Raw genomic sequence first — 20,627 nt, 5'->3', positions numbered from 1 at the left:
TGTTACTTCATATATCCTGGCAAACTGGAGAATAAATATTGAGAAACAGGACACAGCATCTAAATCCTACAGGGAGAGGCAGGCTCAGAGATATCTGGGAAATAAACTGCTGTAGATATGCAGATTAGCTCATTGTAGAGAAGAAATTGCACTCTGCCTCTCTCCTTTGGGAACTGAGTATTTCTCCGGGCAATCTGTTAAAGCACAGCACACTGAATCATTTAAAAATGCCTCCTTCTCATGAGGTGTCCTTTTCACACTGGGAAAGCGCTGACTCTATGGGGCCAAGCAGGGATCTACCAGCCTAGATCAGTAGATCTCAACCTCCATGTTGTGGTTGGGTTCAGATTTATAAGCCTTAGTTACTATAGGCCTGGACTAAAGTGTTCTAGTAAAAAATGTTGTGTTGACCCATCAAAAAATATATAATACTTTAAAGCTGAACTCCAGGCAGTTATAAAAGATGCAAAGTAATGCAGCCCTGTGTTAATCGTTATGTCATTAAAGAGAGACTTCACCTGGGTTTTAATAAAGTTTGGCAATACAAATACTATAGCTGATGACTTTTTATAAAACTCATACTTACCAGTCCAAGAAGTTCAGCATTGTCTTACTACAAAGTGAAGTCATCACTGCTGTCTTTGTTCCCGTGCCGCCATCTTGGATTTGGCAGCTGGCTGTGACTTCCTGATCAGTCACAGCCGGACCCCTACTGCACATGTGTGAGATATACTGCTCTGATTGGAGAAGACTGCCCTGAAGTCTTCTAAGATGTTTTCCCAGGAGGGTAAGGGGGAGGGCTAGACCTGTGCAATGTCATCTTCACCTAAGCAAGGAATGAGGAAGTGGGAGCAAGTACCTGCTAGAAAAGGTGCTTGCTACCTAAGAAACAAAAAGTTTTCACATGTGCAAAAGGGAGGGTGGAGGGCTAGGATTATAACATGAATGAAAGCTTAGTGGAGGTCCACTTTAAATCTAATTTTTAAATGCAGTTTAGAATTAGTACCTGAATTTGACGTGAAATCAACCTCTTCCAGTCCCTGTGCAGCAAAGCTCAGACTGGGAGAAAGAGAAACAGCACAAGGAGCCAGACAGTTGTGTTGCCATGCTCATCGAGAGAGAACAGGGAGACAGATGAACTGATCAGTGTGCTGCTTCTGGGTGGTGAAGGGACAAGATGTGTATTTGCATCAGACAAAAATCCGGTTTCCTGCTCTGTGCCAGAGCTGTGTAAATCACAGAACTGGATAGACAACATACAAATCATTTGGCAAGTAAAATAGCTGTAATAAATGTATTAGATCTCAGTATTTAGCTGTATCCTGTGCTTTAGTGTGACACTCAAATCTTAGCTCATTTTTGGGGAACAGAGTAACTTTTACCTGTATTTTATGAATGAAGCTAAGCAAGGCCACAATTCCTGCAAGTAATAAAGAGTATATGAGCTATATTTTGCAAAAGTTAATGCTTCACTCAAGATAAACTGCTAAATTCTTAATTATCAAGCCTTTTTATGTAGACAGCATAGCCAGGTCATTGACCTTACTTTTCACCACTGCATTAAGAAATACAGCTTGGTCACCAACCCGCCTCAATCCTGCTGATGGGACAGTACGGGCCTATGCACAGGGGTATGATTAAACCTATGCACAGGGGTATGATTAAAATACTCATATCTACACTGGATTGTACTGTCAGAAGCTGGCAGAAACATCCAATGTAAAAAACACACGTAATGACGCATAAACAATGCGCATTTACACTCATAAATGTCTGCACAGCATCTTGAAGCATGTAATTCTTCATCTACTCCACTTCGTCCACTGGAATACATTTAACTGCATATCTTGAGAGCAGCATTTTTTTTTATCTTGCTCAGCTCTAAATTACAAAGCTAAACACCACTATGTGCATGGACACATTGGCTATAATAGAGCTGCGATCAGATCCCTAAAAAGAAAACCACAATCCATATTTGAAAGCACCATTTTTTGCACCCATGTGCATTAGCCCTAAAGCATCATCACTGCACTGTACTGACTCTCCCTTTCCGAACCCTGCTGTACAGGAGAGTAGCAGAAAGCTACTTTTAAGACAGATTCAGGTATTTAAACTGTCTTTAATTGAAAATAACTTATTAATTAACATAAATGTATTTAATTAAAGTGGTTCTAAAGTCAAAATTCTATGCATTAAGGTAAAAAAACCTTCCGCTAGCTATTCCTTCCACACTTTACCTTAGTCCTACATCGATTCAGCACCCCACCCATCTGCAGCTCTTCTCTCCCCTCTTACTGCTCTCAGAGGCTTCACTGAAAGCCATTGGTTCCTGCTTCTGTCAGTCAAACCCTGTGAGGAGGGAGCAGGTGGTATGGCCAAGCCGTCCTGTGTTTGTCTATGGAGGCACACAGTCTGGCGGTGCCTGCACATGTCTGCTGTGGGGAGGAGAGGAGGAGCAAAGAGCCCTGGCAGGGAACCCCAGAAGAGGAGGTAAGAGACCGATTGCACAGAGCAGGTAAGTATACACTCTTTTTTAAATTTTAATAAAAAGGTTAACTTTACAACCGCTTTGAATTAAATTTATTGAATATGATTTATTTGTTTCATAAATGTTCAATTAATCTATTGAATTATATTGTTATTTATTCAGTCATATTTGTTGAATATTTGTCTTTTGATATCTGCCTGAAATTGAGCTTTAAAGTAAGGCCCCATTCAGACAAGTGATATCTGCTGTGTCTGCCATCACAATGCAATACACGACTTGGGAAATCACAATATTTTCTATGGTGTCCATTCACATCAATGCACAATGGTGCAGTGCAATTCTTTAAAAGGTGCAGTTTTTTTTTTTTTGGTGTAACATAAAGCATTTTGGGCCCCAAAGCCTTCAATAGGAGTGCATGAAAAATGCATGTACATATTATTATTATTACTATTATAATGCAGGATTTATATAGTGCCAACAGTTTGCATAGCGCTTTACAAAATGAAGGTAGACATTTCAGTTACAATACAATTTGGTACAAGAGGAAATAGAGGGCCCGGCTCGTTAGAGCTTACAATGTAGGAGTAAGGGTTGAGTGATGCAAAAGGTAATAGCTGTAGGGGGATGAGCTGATGGAGGAAATAAATGGCGGTTTACTAGGTAGACGCAGGATAGGCTTCTTTAAAGAGAGAGGTTTTCAGGGATCGTCAAAGTGGATAGATTAGGAGACAGCCAGACAGATTGGGGTGGAGAGTTTCATAGGATGGGAGAAGCTCGGGAGAAGTCCTGGAGGCGAGCATGAGAGGAGGTGACACAGGTACTAGAGAGCAGAAGGTCTTGAAAGATCGAAGAGCGTGGTTTGGTTGATATTGTGAGACCAGGTTGGTGATGTAGTTGGGGGCAGAGTTGTGGATGGCTTTGTAAGTTGTTGTTAGTATTTAGAATTTTATTCGTTGGGTGAGTGGAAGCCAGTGGAGGGATTGGCAGAGAGGGGTAGCAGACACTGAACGGTTGGTAAGGTGGATGAGCCTGGCAGCAGTATTCATGATAGACTGGAGGGGGGATAGCCTATGTAAAGGTAAGCCAATGAGAAGGGAGTTGCAGTAGTCCAGGTGAAAGATAACCAGGTAGGGAATTTGGAGCTTTGAGGTATCATTGGTTAAAAAAGGGCGTATTCTAGAGATGTTGCGGGAGTTGAGGCGGCATGATTTGGACAGGTATTGGATGTGGGCCTGAAAGGATAGTTCAGAATCCAGGGTTACACCTAGCACCCTGGCATTCAGGGATGGGTTGATAGTGGTGCAATATGTTTTTGATGCATTTTTAGCAGGCAAACACAAAAAAAACTAGTGGAAAAATGTACTACAGAAATGCACTGACCATATAAACACACCTGACTAGAGCTCCCTATTTAGCTGCAAAGGCAGCAGAGGTGTGTTTATATGCCGTGGCATCGCAGCACTCTAAAAATCCCGGCTGTCACGGTCAGTGGGTGGTACTTTTACTGAATGGGGATGCCCCACAACCATGTGCAATGCTCACTTTTGTGGAGCGCTAGTGTTAGGGTTCAAGAGATTGAAGCTCACCGCTTGTCAAATGCTCTCTGAAGAACGATCTGAATGCAGAGATTGGAGAGCAATGCCTTTTAATATTAGCCTTTTGTAGCTTGCTGTGTTACCAGCCTTCTGTTAGCAGTATGAAAGTGTATTAACACAATATTTAAGTACACCCAGCTCCTCTCTCCTGAAATGAATAAACATCTTATCCTCTAGCACCCAGTAAGTGAACATATGTTAGATTGACAGCATAGCACACTAGAACCAGAACGCTAGAACTATTGCCTCACATTAAATGAACCCCTTCCTCTGGCACCCAATGCCTGAAAACATGTAAGGTTGACAGAACAGTGCAGCAGTGCTCTAGAACCTGAGTGTCTCACATTAAATGAACCTCATCCTTTAGCACTCGTATTACATATTACATTCACAACACAGTGCAGTGCAGTAGAACCTGACTGTCTCACATTGAATGGGCTTCAATTCTATCTCATTTTTTTTTAGCTAGTATAGTGAGTAATATAAAGATAGATTTCAGATACACTAGCAACTAGCAGCAATATATCTTTGCTAGAACAGTTATGAAATATGTGTTTTATTTGTTTGTTTGTTTTTTTTCAGTCCTGGTGCCAACAAGGAAGCGGCCTCTACTGGGGATTATCAGGGACCAAAGCGAAAGCTGTACAGTGCTCTTCCTGGGAGGCATTTTGTTGTGGTGAAACCATATCAACCTCAAGTAGAAGGCGAGATTCCCCTTTACAAGGGGGACCGGATAAGAGGTATGTTAAATGTTACCATTAGACACATTATATGCGTCATGTCAGGGAGACTTCCCTTCACCACCTGTCCTGAAAATCACCACCAAGAAGATGCCTGCTAAGTGTGTGGAATTCCTCTCTTCAACAGCACTGGGATGGGTGTCCCTATTGGAAGAAATACCATCACCCTTTTTCCCAGTTACAGCTAGAATATTTTGGATTTTTTATTACTTTATGTCTCTGTGACAGTGAAGACATAGTAATAAAAACTTGACATGTTCTAACACTTCCCACTTTATCTGAGACTGAAAAAAAAAAAAAAAAAAAAAGGATTTGGACATAGATGCACGGTAACCTATAAATTAGATTTTATATTATTAAACAGTAGAATATTAAAGGACTTTTCTTAGAAAAAATATACTTGCTTACAATCCATTTTCTAAATAATTGTTTTAAACTGATTGAGCCCCAGAAACATTTTCACTTTTCAACTGTTGGTTCACTGATTTCCTCCAAAGACATGCTAATAGGTTAATTGGCTTTTGTCTAAACTGGCCCTAGTGTTCTTTTCACTATATTAATATCTGTAATAAATCACTTAACATGTGTAAATATCTTATGGTATGTGAGGCATATATTGTTTTTTTTTATGTTTTTGTTTTTTGCAAAAACAGGGATTTTTTTCAGACCTTTATTAATATTCTATATATTTTAAAGGCAAAACAGCAAAAAAAAATACGGCTTGACCAGTAATCATTTTAAAATACCAAGCACTAATACTGCAATTTGACCTGTATATTGTTACTCTACAAATCTTTGTAATAAACAAAAATGTTTTTCTCTAAATTTTTTTTTTTCATCATTTACGCAGCTAAAAATTAAGGAATCAAATTAAGGAAAATACAAATTTCATATGCACAGTAATAATTAAAACACAGAACAAAAACTAGAAAATGCAGGAATAGGAAAGAGCAAATTAGGGATAATTAATTGTAACAAGAGGTTAATAAAGTGTTATAGTCACCAAAAATTTACTAAACCGTTTTTTTTTTAAGGGATGCTGTCAGGTTACAAAAAGATCAAAAAAGTTTCTTGCGATATGAAAAGCTTCTGTACTCCCTCCAGGAACATTTACAGTGGGTATAGAAAAGATTCACCCCTCTTTAAATAATCATATTTTGTTGCTTTGCAGCCTGAAATTAGTAAAAAAAGGAAAGAACCATGGCAAAAGGTGGGGGACATAGACATCTAACACTTTGGAAGTGTGGACTATTGAAAGTCCTACAGAGGCTGCAGCACTGAATGTAAGTGAAGGTAGGTGATACAGTTGGTATTGAAAAGACTCACCCCCCCCCCCCCCTTAAATCACATTTTGTTGTTTTGCAGCCTGAAATGAAGACAGACACAGTTGTTGTTTTATCCAGCTGTATAACATCCAAGTGGCAGATATAACACCAACATGTTAGAAAAAAATGTAAATCAAAAACAGAATCAATGAGTTGGAAAAAAGATCACTTCCTCCAAAAAATCAATCAGGTGTAGCTAATCACCTTCTCAATGCCACACAAAGCCATTTGACTTTCAACTGTGATCAGCTGTGGTTATTTTGATTAGCTCAGCATGAAAGGAGCTTTCCTGGAGCATTTCAACTCCTGGAAGTGCAACTGAAGCAAACAATCAACTATGGGTGGCAAGGCACTGTCAAAAGATCTCCGGGATAAAGTTGTCGAAAGGCACAAGTCAGGAGATGAATAATAATAAAAAAAAAAATCAAAGGCTTTATCAATGCCTAGAACACTGAAGTCTATTATTAGGAAGTGTAAGGTATTTGGAACAAAACAGACCCTCCCTGGATCAGGACCTCACTCCAAACTGGATGAAAGAGCCAGGAGGAAACAGGTCAGAGAGGCTACCAAGAGGCCTACAACTCTCTTAGGCAGTTGAAGAAAGTTATGACAAAGAGTGGTCATTGTGTGCATTTGACAACAGTATCACAAATTCTCCACAAATGGGTCTTGTATGGGAGGGTTGTAAAAAAAAAAAAAAGAAGAAAGACCACATGCAGTCACAACTGAGCTTTGCCAAAAGGCACCTTGAAGATTCTGAGGCCACATGGAAAAAGGTGTTCTGGTCAGGTGAGACTAAAATTGAATGATTTAGCCTCAACACTAAACAGTATGTCTAGTGGAAATCCAGTATATCTCACCATCAAAATAACCCCATTCCTACAGTAAAGCATTGAGGTGGTAACATCCTGTTATGGGGGGTTTCTCTGCAGCAGGGACTGGAGCACTTGTCAGGATAGAAGGAAAAATGGATGGGGCAAAATACCATCAAATTCTTGAGGAAAATCTACTGCCCTCTGGAAGAAAGTTGTCGGTGAGAAGGTTTACCTTCCAACATGATAATGACCCAAAGCACACAGCAAAAATGAGCACACAGTGGTTGGAGGAGAAAAAGGTGAATGTCCTTGTATGACCTAGTTAGAGCCCGGACTTAAACCCCATTGAAAATCTGTGGAATGACTTGAAGACTGCAGTCCACAAATGGTCACCATCAAATGTAACGGAACTTGAACAGTTCTGCAAAGAAGATTGGGAAATATTGCAAAGTCTAGATGTGCAAGGTTAATAGAGACATGTCCCAACAGAATAAAGGCTGAAACTAAAGCAAATGGTGGTTCAACAAAATACTGACACAAAGTGGTGATCCTTTTTCCAACTCGGTGATTTTGTTTTTGATTTTTGAAGGTTTTTTTCTGACATGTTGGTGTTGGTAAATACAGACTGAAGAGCAACAAAATGTGACTATTTTAAAGGGGGGTGATTCTTATCTGTACCCACTGTGTATCCTACCTTCACTTACATTCAGCGTTGCAATCTCTGTAAGACTTTCAATAGTCAACACTTCCGAAGTATTGGATGTCTATGTCCCCTTGCATCAGTACAGAACACAGCAGTGATGTAAGAAATTGAGGATGGAACTACAGCAGGGAGACACAGCCGTCTGACGCCCAGCCACAGAAGTTCATAGTGCCGTTAAGATTTGACAGTCTATCAAAGTCTTACATAGGCCTCCTATTGCATCTCATCATAATTCTAATAACATCCACCACTCATGCCCTGAAGAAGGGGAAGGCCTCCTCTGAAACATGTTAGCTGTATTTGATGCTCTTAACCAATAAACTTTGCAAAAAGACCTAAGAACTTTTGTACTAGCGGCTCCTGAATAGCCGACTCACAGTTTATAATTTGCCGAAGGCTCTTTTTTTGTTGTGATCAGTGAAGTTACAGTCTAGGACTTGAACAGTCCACCCACACTGTTCCTTCATTACGGATCTTCTCCTTTTAAAGGCAGGTCAACTCCATTGTGTATCCATCAGAACCAAGGCTCACCTGTATTGGTCCAGCGCTATCACACACACATTGGACATCTGATGCTCTTGGAAGTGTCGAGTGTGTGAGAGCTTTCAGCTGACCATAAACTATCACAAATGTGGTTAGTTCAGCAGGGACTAGCATTATTTCTATCTGTGTGTAGCCATCCATGTTCAACAGATGTTGATAGATCGGCATCTGATGATCAGAGAAGCTGGAAAACCTTTGTTGAACAGCAGCTGCAGGCAATCGGCTGCAGATGCTGATCAGTGTATTCTGACAGTGGAAATACAACATCTGGCAAGGAGATTCCTCTATGCTCCTCGCAGATGCTGATCAGTGTATTCTGACAGTGGAAATACAATGTCTGGCAATGAGTTTCCTCTATCCTCCTCACTTTCTTAGATATATGTATCTTTTTTTTCTTTCTTTTTTTTGTTCAGCCCGCAGGCTGAAGAAAAAAAAAAAAGAACCTTCTAAAGACAGTTTTGCAGAGACTGCAGTGCTGGAATAAGAGGAAGACAGGAGACACGGAACGTCAGAGAGTCCTTCTATTGCAGGGACCTTTGATCTTGACTTTATTTTTTACCTGGCAGGGATGCTTTGACAGCCTACTAAGCAAATAATAGTCATTCACTGAGCACCAAGAACCTGATCCCTTACACAAGCGCACTTGCTTCTATGTTTGCAGGCACAGCTCGTTCCTCTATAGGCTGTCATATAGCCGCTCCTGTTATAGAGAACAGAGCTGTCTGTCATGTGTAATGAGCGGTTTGGAAAGGAAATGAGAAAAGATGAAGCTCGATGTTATTTTTGAGCAGATGGCTTTGGCAGATTAGGCCTTGATTAATGAAATGAAGTGTACTGTTTGATTAGAAGCCCATCAGTCATATTGTGAAATGCTGGAATCTCAGAAATGTCACCCATATCAGAAGGCCAAGTAAAGGCTATTCTGGCACTGCTGTTTCCCTACCTGGGAATTGGCAGTGCACATTGGACTTCTGCTTATAGACATCATGGGGGCCATTATTAAAACTGTTGCATAGAAAAATTAAATTAATAGCCATCATACACATTAAATCTACTGAAATCGACTGTGGCATTCCCTGTTAAAGACATTAATTTTTTTGTTTTATTCTCTTTAACGTGATACCGTATATTTGTTATGTGTTTTTATTCTTTCAGATATATTTAAAGTGATATTAAAGGCATTTTTCTAAATAACAAGCATGTCATACTTGCCTGCTCTGTGCAGTGGTTTTGCACAGGGCAGCTCAGATCCTCCTCTTCTTGGGGCTCCTCCTCCCTGCTGATTGTCCCTATAGCAAGCAGCTTGCTATAGGGGCACCCAAGCAGGTTTGCTCCCGAGTCACTCTGCATGTCCATTTACACACAGAGCTCAGCTATCTCCTCATTGGTTCACTGGCTGTGATTGACAGTAGCATAAGCCAATGGAGGGAGAGTCCTGGGAGAGACATTGCTCTCATGTACATCGCAGGATCGAAAGGGGGCTCAGGTAAGTATTGGGGATGGGGGGGCCTGGGGCTGCACAGAGAAGGTTTTTTACCTTCATGCATATAATGCATGAAGATAAAAAACCTTGAGCCTTTACAACCACTTTAACAGAAATTTAGAGTTTTCCTGTAAGAAAAGGTAATGTACTGAAATTGTATTTATAGGTATAAAAAGTTATCAAATAAGAGGTTTTCTTAGGTATACACATGAAAAGGGTCCTTTTATCATATTAAAAATCCTGCTTCTGCGTGTAGTTTTACATTTTTTTTCATTAAAATATGTGAGCATACAGAAAATAAGATTCACACAATTATTGTGTTTGTCAATCTAATCAATATCAAAAATCTCATACAAGCTTTATATATGGTAATGTAATTTTAAACCTTATTTTCAATATTTTATAATTGGCATTTCTCCCTAAAATAATACCTGGTGATCCTGCCATGAAGGTCCTTATTCAGGCACGTCCTGTTACAGGGTGACAGTGCAATGTTCCTGTTTCGTAACTGTGCTTGTCATCTTGCTTCCAGAGTACAAGTGGCCATTTCAACACACATTACACAGACATGGTCCACTTTGTCACTGTCAGGGAAACTGCCATGGGAAATGCCATGCAGCCATTGGTGGAGTGCATGTAGACATGAAGTGGCAGCACAGAGGCTGAAAGAGATCAGTATTACTAAGATCCAGAAAATTAGCTAAAAGCAAGTATTTTATAAAACAAATGTGACAAATATTTGATACCCAGTGTTTTAGCATGTTTTTGTGCAACAAAGTTTTTAAAGTAGCTGACTGCAATGTACAACTGTACTTGCTCTTTCTTTGTAGTTCTTCAATTGTGTCCTCTTATCAAGTATTTTCCATTTTTTTTTTATATTGTTATTTCATATTTTAAAGAGTTAGACAAGCGAAAAATGATCTAAATGAACAAACGAAACCAGCGCTCAAACCTTCATGCAGGCTAGAGTAACTGAAACTGTCATTCGTAGAGGTGCAGCTCTTAAAGATTGGTAAATCTTGATACTGGTGAACAAAAGCAAAACAGGGTGTACTCTCTTCGTGCATTATGCATTAATGTAGTAAACCACAAATTTATTAAGAAGCATAAAAATGCATACTCACGAACCAAAGGGGGATAAAAACAGACAAGAAGAGTCCATAATGACAGTCCAAAGTTACGGTAGACCCTTAGTGAGGTAGGCTAACGCGTTTCGGGACATGAACTCCCTTCATCGGAGCTCTAGTTTTTAGTGGATGTTAGAATGTCAAACCGTCCCAACAATTTATTATGTTTCTTTGAGTCTGTATTGATAGGATGTCTGCACACATGCTGTGGCCATTATGAGGGGCTTCCACCATCTCTGCTGGATGTTTTTATTTTCTTTTATATTATGGAGAACGTAACAGGAGGATCTGGAACACACAGATTGTCGGGAACACCGAAAAGTCACAGGTAGACTGGAGCAGAGTTAGATATTACAGCAGGTAGATCTCACTTTTGACATACACTAAAAAGAAGCCAGGGCAGACTCATGTTTAAATAACTTTTGTGTGGACTGACCCTTTAAAATAATTAATAGTCCTATTTCAGAATCAGAACTGTCAGCAGACACCCAAAATGTTTTATCTATAAACCCATAACAGGAGATTTACGAAAGGTAAATTATCTAATCACGTGCAATAATGCCATTTTTTTTTATTCTCCTTGTACATGATTGGATATTCTTTGCATAGTAAAATTTAACCACATTCATTAGGCTCTGGAAATAATTCCCTTGCAAAGTGAACAACCTATTTGCCTTTAGTTAATCATCCTTATAGTCTTTACTCATCTATGTGTACAAGGTAGGCTATATAGAGTTGATTTATTAAACAAATAGACTACACTTTTCAGGGAAAATTGAACTTTCCAAGGGAATTTTCCCCAGAGATTAGGGAATGGGGTGAAGCTCTGTTAACTTCTATCATCCAATTATGTGCAAGGAAAAATTGTATTCTTTTTTTTTCCTTGCGCGTAATAGGCTATTCTTCACAAAGTGAGATTTCACCATGTTCATTAGGCTTTGGCTGACCACCGTGGCCCACCCCTTTCACTTGCACAGTGCAACTTTCCTTGAAAAGTAAGCAGCCTATTTACCATTAGTAAATCAACCTCTTTGAGTTTTAGTGTTAAATATTGAAGTAAAGATCATATACTCACCGGCCACTATATTAGGTAAACCTTGCTAGTATCGGGTTGGACCCCCTTTTGCCTTCAGAACTGCCTTAATTCTTTGTGGCATAGATTCAACAAGGTGTTGGAAACATTCCTCATATTTTTTTTTTCCATATTGACATGAATTACTGTTGCCTTTTTTTCATCTCGAACCAGTCTGCACATTCTCCTCTGACATCAACAAGGCATTTTTGTCCACACAACTGTCGCTCACTGGATATTTTCTCTTTTCCAGACCATTCTATGTAAACCCTAGTGATGGTCATGTGTGAAAATGCCAGTAGATCAGCAGTTTTTGAAATACCCAGACCAGCCCAACAACATCATTGTGGCTCCAACAACCAAGCCACGTTCAAAGTCACTTAACCATTAGCCGCCCGGCCAATGGCCGTTTGACAGCCGGCAAAATCCTTCAGCGTTCCGGGTGGACGCCATATGGCGTCCTCCCGGGCATGTACAGTTTGACACGGCCGATGACAGATCTGAGTACCAGCCCCGTTGCCTACCATGTGACCTGCTGTGACCAATCACAGCAGGTCACATGACAGTTGTATACAATGGATGGCTTCATTCATGCCATCCATTGTATACTAGTGTGCCTAGCTGTGAATGGTCACAGCAATCACATGCACAAGCTGGGCCAATCACAGCCATGTGATTAGCCATGGCCAAATCACAGCTAAGCACAAAAAAAAAAAAAGCCCTGAATGAATCGATGTCATTCAGGTAAATGCTTGCTTATATTAAGCAAAGTAATTCTTTGCTATAAGCAAATTGTGTATAAAAAAAAAAAAAAATACTGATCACTTCCCCAAAGTAGTACAATGTTACTATGGTAACATTGTACTACTTTAGTCAAAGTGAAATATGAAAAAAAAAATCTTAAAAAAAATAAAAAAAAATTGAATAAATTAAAAGTAATAAAAAAAAAGAAATGTTTTTTTTTTTTTTTCATACTGTCACCAGTCAGTGTCCCTGATCACCGCCATGCCAGTTATATGATGACACTGTACTGCACTGGTGACAGTATGTAAAAAACAAATTGTGAAAATTTTTTAAATTTTATCATTTTCCGAAAAATTATGACCAAAAAAATACAACTTCAAAATACTCACCATGCCTCTTATGAAGTACATTGGACTGTCTACTTTGCAAAAAGGGGTCATTTGGGGGATATCTGTACTGTTCTGACATTCTTGGACCTCAAGAAATTAGATTGGCCGTCAGTACTTCAGGACTGATCAATAATCAGATCTATACCATAGTTTGTGAACTCTATAACTTTCCTACAAACTAAATAATACATCCTAATTTGGGTTATTTTCACCAAAGACATGTAGTAGAATACATCTCGGCCTAAATTTATGAAGAACAATTATTTATTTGCAAACTTTTATAACAGAAACAAAGAAAAGCCTGTGGTTTTTTTTCAAAATTTTAGGTCTTTTTTTGTTAATTTAGCAAAAAGTAAAAACCCCAGCGGTGATTAAATACCACCAAAAGAAAGCTCTAGTTGTGTGAAGAAAATGATAACATTTTAGTTTGGGTACAGTGTTGTATGACCGCGCAATTGTCATTCAAAGTGTGAGAGCGCTGAGACCTGAAAAATGGCCTGGGAGGGAAGGGGATAAAAGTGCCTGGTATGGAAACGGTTAAATCCCCTTTCTTCTCTATTCTGATGCTTGGTTTGAACTTCAGCAAGTCGCCCTCACCATGTCTAGATGCCTAAATGCCTTGAGTTGGTGCCATGTGATTGGCTGATTAGCAATTTGTGTTACCAAGCAATTGAACAGGTGTACCTAATAAAGTGGCCGGTGGATCTATGTAGAAACTGCTGTCACTGTCTTAATTACCCTACCCTTATTTTATTGTAGCTTCATAATTGTCACCCTCAGAAAAGAAGTTTAAATTGGTTGCTCCTTTTTTTTTTTTTTTTTTTTTTTTTCGTCCTGGCAGGTCTTTTTTTTGCTTGTTTCCTTTTCACATCCCTAAAAAAAAACATGGAATGGTTGATACATTTTTTTACCGTAAAACTAGGGCTCTGCAGACATAGCATCATGCATGCAAGTGTTGTATTACAATGATATCTCTAAGTATTGTGCAACATGTATTTGTCTGCCATCCTTTCTGGGCAGTGTCATTTTAGCAGATTTGCTCAGGTTATAGTTGGTATCCCCCCCCCCCAAAAAAAAACCCGCATGTGCTATAGTAGCTACACCAAGATGATGCAACGTTTTATATGGTAGCGTCAACACAAAATTGCATGGGTCTCACTGTAAATCCAGCATGATTTGATAAATGGTGTTTAAAATAAATGGTTCATCATTCCTCCTGCTGCAAAGAGAATCAGAAATTATACCATTGTTTGAATCAGAGGTTCTAGCGGAACTGATTGAAAAACTACTAAGCATGCAAAAGATAACGAATGTGATTAGCCCTTATGATTACCAAGTTCAGCGTCTGAGAATATGTCACAGTGCAGTATGTGCCTTTACTGAAGCGAGATAGCACCCCTTTAGCAGTGCTGTGATCAGGGTTGCTTTAAGACACTTGTAGGCCCAGGACAAATATCTCTCATATTGGAAGCTTTAGTGGCTTCTACAGAATTTGTGCGCGTGTCTATATGTATGTGTGTGAAGAAGCAAACTGCATTTGGAATTTTCCTTATTGGCATTTCAGAAACCAACAGAAGGACTGCTTAGACCCCTGTAAAGGAAACTTCAGAGAAGTTTGGGGCTCAAAAAAACATTCGTACTCACCTCGGTGCTGCATAATGCTGCAGCTATTACACATGGGCTCTAAGACCAAGAACTGAGCGATCACATAACCACTGATTGCTCAGCTAACAGACAGCAGTGACTGTCAGTCATTGCTCTCTGGTCTGCTTCTGCAGTGCTCACTGGAGCAACAGGCTAGGTGCTGCTGGCTTTAGCTCTTATCCATGCATTGAGAAGCTGAGCCAGCTGTCATTCAGGCAGCTGGGTGGACCCAACAATATTGTTGGGATCATTTTGTAGCCTGGAACAGCTCTGGTCTATCAGCTTATAGCGGGCAATAGCCTGCTATAATCTTACTCTGAGTCACAGGAGAATGAAAGTATGTGTACTCCTGTGACTCCTGTGACCCACAACTGACGTATGACCAAAACTACTTTGTTCATACCTCTCTTTTAATTAAGAAATTAAGTAGGTTGCTGTTGCTGAATTCTCTTTTTTTAAATTCTAGCTTCCTGGCTGTAAGGCATATCCACTAACTTGAAAAAAGTATGCAGTTTAGGCTGCTTTCACACTGATCAATTGTCCTTCCACATTTGAAGAAAAGTGGAAGAAAAACGCGTGACCTTGTTTTCTTATGGAACTCTTCACACTGACCCATTGCGTGTCTGCTGCGGTTTATAAAATCCTGCTTGCTTCATTTTTTGTGCAGGTTTGGTGTGGTAAAAAAAAAAAACGCACCTCAATGGGAAATGCAGCAAAAACACACCCATGTTGCATTTTTGGTGTGGTTTTTTGAGTCATACAGTCAGGTCCATAAATAATGGGACATCAACACAATTCTAACATTTTTGGCTCTATACACCACCACAATGGATTTGAAATAAAACAAACAAGATGTGCTTTAACTGCAGACTGTCAGCTTTAATTTGAGGGTATTTACATCCAAATCAGGTGAACGGTGTAGGAATTACAACAGTTTGCATATGTGCCTCCCACTTGTGAAGGGGCCAAAAGTAATGGGACAATTGGCTTCTCAGCTGTTCCATGGCCAGGTGTGTGTTATTCCCTCATTATCCCAATTACAATGAGCAGATAAAAGGTCCAGAGTTCATTTCAAGTGTGCTATTTGCATTTGGAATCTGTTGCCGTCAACTCTCAAGATGAGATCCAAAGAGCTGTCACTATCATTGAAGCAAGCCATCATTAGGCTGAAAAAACAAAACAAACCCATCAGAGAGATAGCAAAAACATTAGGCGTGGCCAAAACAACTGTTTGGAACATCCTTAAAAAGAAGGAACGCACCGGTGAGCTCAGCAACACCAAAAGACCCGGAAGACCACGGAAAACAACTGTGGTGGATGAGCGAAGAATTCTTTCCCTGGTGAAGAAAACACCCTTCACAACAGTTGGCCAGATCAAGAACACTCTCCAGGAGGTAGGTGTATGTGTGTCAAAGTCAACAATCAAGAGAAGACTTCACCAGAGTGAATACAGAGGGTTCACCACAAGATGTAAACCATTGGTGAGCCTCAAAAACAGGAAGGCCAGATTAGAGTTTGCCAAACGACATGTAAAAAAGCCTTCACAGTTCTGGAACAACATCCTATGGACAGATGAGACCAAGATAAACTTATACCAGAGTGATGGGAAGAGAAGAGTATGGAGAAGGAAAGGAACTGCTCCTGATCCTAAGCATACCACCTCATCGGTGAAGCATGGTGGTGATAGTGTCATGGCGTGGGCATGTATGGCTGCCAATGGGACTGGTTCTCTTGTATTTATTGATGATGTGACTGCTGACAAAAGCAGCAGGATTAATTCTGAAGTGTTTTGGGCAATATTATCTGCTCATATTCAGCCAAATGCTTCACAACTCATTGGACGCCGCTTCACAGTGCAGATGGACAATGACCCAAAGCATACTGCAAAAGCAACCAAAGAGTTTTTTAAGAGAAAGAAGTGGAATGTTATGCAATGGCCAAGTCCATCACCTGACCTGAATCCGATTGAGCATGCATTTCACTTGCTGAAGACAAACCTGAAGGGAAAATGCCCCAAGAACAAGCAGGAACTGAACACAGTTGCAGTAGAGGCCTGGCAGAGCATCACCAGGGATGAAACTCAACATCTGGTGATGTCTATGCGTTCCACACTTCAGGCTGTAATTGACTGCAAAGGATTTGCAACCAAGTATTAAAAAGTGAAAGTTTGATTTATGATTATTATTCTCTCCCATTACTTTTGGTCTCTTAACAAGTGGGAGGCACATATGCAAACTGTTGTAATTCCTACACCGTTCACCTGATTTGGATGTAAATACCCTCAAATTAAAGCTGACAGTTTGCAGTTAAAGCACATCTTGTTCGTTTCATTTCAAATCCATTGTGGTGGTGTATAGAGCCAAAAATGTTAGAATTGTGTCCATGTCCCAATATTTATGGACCTGACTGTATGTCCTGTGAAAAACACACCGCAAATGCGGTAAAACACAGCAAAAATGTATGTGTGTTGATGCGTTTTTGCTATGGATCGGTGTGAAAGTAGCCTAAGGAGTTTGGGGATTCCAGTGACCTCGGTTTCCCAAATATGACTGAGGTCAGAGACTGCTGGGCAAGCAGCCTATTTGCATTCTACCAAAAACTGAAAAAAGATTTAGAAGTTCAATTTTTATCCCTCCCCTGACCTGTCTAGAGTTCATGGAGTTGATTTTCTAAAGACAAATTGACTATTCCCAAGGGAATTTTCATTGGTGTTTAGTGAATGTGGTGAAATTTCACTTTGCAAGAAAACCCAACTGCCTGCAAGGAAAGAAATAAAATGGTGTTTTTGCTTGATTGGATAATGCAAGTCAGCCGAGCTTTATCTCATTCACTAAGCTGTGGGGAAAACCCCCTAGGAAAGTGCAGCTTTGTTTGAAAAGTGAACAGCCTATTTGCCTTCAGTAAATCAACCCCTATAACCTGCTAAGGACCCTCTATCTTAGAAGCTGCTGATGCCTGGGATTTTAAACATATTTTTTTTTATACCTTAATTGATATATTTTCTGCTTTGAAACCCTTGCAGGGTTATGATTTGCCTATTTTACTTCTGCGTTACATCTTTCTTGCTTTAATAAGGAATATTTCCTGAATTATATATCTTTTCTGTTAGCATATGTGATTTTTTTAACATTATTCAAAAATCTGAAATAAAAATATTTTTCCTGCAGTTTTGAGCATTGGAGAAGGAGGATTCTGGGAAGGAAATGCTAGAGGGCACATTGGATGGTTTCCTGCAGAATGTGTGGAAGAAGTTCAACCCAAGCCAAGTGAAGGTCGGCAAGGTAAGAAGAGACAAGTTCAGATCTGTGTTATACATTACTCTAGCCCTGTATCCTGAGTGACTGAATGGACTGAAATTTTCAATATCAAATAACATGACAGGTGTTACAGTCCTAGATGGGTTCTGCACCATTGTAAGACTGGTTATAGTTTGTGTATATTTTTAGATATGCCTTCTGTGTGCCCTTGTCTCATGTGAAGGAGGTGTGTGATTAGGTGTGGGGGAATGAAATACATCTTGGAAAAGGTGTGATATAAGTCATAAGAATAGCAGACTGATGTTGAGAAATAATGTTTGTACATACCAGACAAAGATAGCTTGTGGCGTCTTGTATTTCACAGAATTCCTGCACAAGGCTGAACCATTTACTGTATATATCATGTGACTTCACATCCTCTAGATCAACCTTTTCTTATTAGTCCCCCCCCCCCCCAAAAAAAAAACACATTGGGTTCTTTGAGCATTGGCGGATTGATTTCCCACCTACACTGTACACCAATGTGACAGAGACCTTCTACACTGAACACCATTGTAATGAAGCCCTCTCCACTGACCACCAGAGTGATGGGGCCCTTCTACAATGACCACCAAGTAAGGGGGCCTTCTCCAATAACAAGCAATGTGATGGGACCCTTCTACACTGACCACCAAATAAAGGGGTCTTTTCCACTGACCAGCAATGTAAGAGGGCACGTTGTTTACACCAGGAGTCTCCAAACGTTCTAAGCAAAGGGCCAGTTTACTGTCATTCAGGATTTAGAGTGGTCAGACGGCAGCTAGTGGGAGTAATAAATGCCCCATTATCGGTGCCTCATCATTGGTTTTAATGGGAGGAATAGTGCCCCATTGTTGGTATAAATGGGCAGAATAGTGCCCAATCATTGGTGTCAGTTAGTAGAATAGTGCACCAAGGCCCAGATAAAGGGAAGCAAACAGCCACATCCGGCCTCCAGGCTGCAGTTTGGAGACTACTGATTTAGACTGACCACTATTGTATAGGGCCCTTCTTCATTAACCATCAATGTAATTGAACTGTATTGTTACTGTACTGTCTCCCTCCATAATGGAATGCGCTGAGCAAACTGTCGGCGCTATATAAGTCCTGTATAATAATAATAATGTAAGTCGTGGGCACTTCTCCATTGACTTCTCCATTGACCACAAATGTTAATGGGCATGCATGTGTGACAGAAGATCTTACATTTTGACTATGGTAACATAGTTTGACGTGAATCCTTAAGTATAGAAATGTGGACACTGCCATGCTTTTTTTTTCTTTAAAGGTACAGGCACTGAAGATATCATTTTGATGCTGGCTTAATGAGTGGCTGCTCTAAAATAAGTATACAGGACAAATGTTCCGGCTTTACAGGCTGTATACTGGTTTCAAGTTAGTAACTTGCTAGGTAGAAAAGCCAAAAATGTTTCAGACTTTGATAGAGTGGAGAAGGATTAGTGAAGAAAGCTTAGAATATCTGTGCCTCTATGAAGTAATTTTCCATCACTACCTCTGCTCCTAGCAGCTGACTCTAAAACAGGACGAGAGGTGAAATCTCCCCAGTGGGGACACAGCAAAAATACCCTGACAAATAACCTAAACCCACTGAAAGAAAATTATTTTGGCTAAAGTGCAAGGTTTATTGCAGCTGAAGATTCAGTAGCAAGCTCTAAGCACTCGAAGTCACAGCAGCAACTACTAGTAATCTTAAGGCCTCATGCACACTGGGCGTTTTCTACAGCTTTTGTTTTGGGCATCAGGCGTTTTTTTGGACAGCCAGTAGATTCCCCAGTATGTTATCCTATGTGTTCATGCACACATTGGCTTTTATCAGAATTTTTTGGCAAGGGGGTTTTCAGGTTGGAAAAACCCAGAACTAGTGCGTTTTCAGCTGTAAAAGCTCTAACGCTGCAAGCCGTGGCTATCCGGTGATTTTGAGCCTCAAGCTTTTGTGGGAGTATAGTTTTGCTGAAAAACACTAAAACCGCAAACGCTGAAAAATGCTAAAAAAGGTTAATGCAAAAACACTGAAAACGTGACAAAGCTCACGTTTTTAACACAGCATTCTACAGCTAATGCTCCTGGCATTTTTATAATGTCCAGTGTGCTTGAGGCCTAAGAAAAACTTTTGCTAAATTAATGTAAAGGCTTTCAGTGCTCACCTGCTTCTGAAGATGTTGGTTTCCTGGCTCTTATACTCATCATTTGGCATGAGTACTTTCTGAGTCATTGGGCAATAATTAGCATGCAGGGAGTGATCTGCTTGCATGTTCTCTATTGGACACTAGACATTATTATTATTATTATACAGTATTTATAAAGCGTCAATAGTTCGCTCAGCGCTGTACATTACAGAGGGGGACAGAACATGTGACAGAACAATACCAATACAATGCAAAACATGAGGGGATTGAGGGCCCTGCTCTTTCAAGCTTACAATCTAGGAGGGAGGGGATGGTGGCACAGGAGGAGATAGCTGTGGGGGATGGAGTGGTAGGAAGAGTGGAGGAGGTCGGTCAAGTTAGCAGGGGGTGGGGTAGGCTTCCCTGAAGAGATGGGTTTTCAGGGTGCGCCTAAAGGAGAGGAGAGTAGGTGATAATCTGGTTGGGGCAGGGAGTTCCAGAGGATGGGTGACACCCTGGAGAAGTCCTGGAGGCGGGCATGGGAGGAGGAGACCAGGG

At 40.2% G+C, this 20,627-nt stretch overlaps 1 protein-coding gene across 6 annotated transcripts in view; it reads left to right on the top strand.

Annotated features, from left to right (window-relative positions):
* The window catches only part of SHANK2 (SH3 and multiple ankyrin repeat domains 2), a 791,629-nt gene that overhangs the window by 399,584 nt on the left and 371,418 nt on the right, over positions 1 to 20,627 (top strand). For all 6 annotated transcript variants that reach the window (XM_089684605.1, XM_089684599.1, XM_089684598.1 and 3 more), the window contains 2 exons: positions 4,666 to 4,823; positions 17,836 to 17,949. In XM_089684605.1, the coding sequence (XP_089540731.1) occupies positions 4,666 to 4,823; positions 17,836 to 17,949 (272 nt within the window). The remainder of the gene's footprint in view (positions 1 to 4,665; positions 4,824 to 17,835; positions 17,950 to 20,627) is intronic.

This window comes from Staurois parvus, unplaced genomic scaffold, assembly GCF_062004578.1.
Source record: "Staurois parvus isolate SC_StPar_1 unplaced genomic scaffold, SC_StPar_1.0 ptg000350l, whole genome shotgun sequence".
Taxonomy (NCBI): domain Eukaryota; kingdom Metazoa; phylum Chordata; class Amphibia; order Anura; family Ranidae; genus Staurois; species Staurois parvus.
Note: the sequence above shows the minus strand (reverse complement) of the source record. Positions and strands in the feature narration are given on the sequence as shown.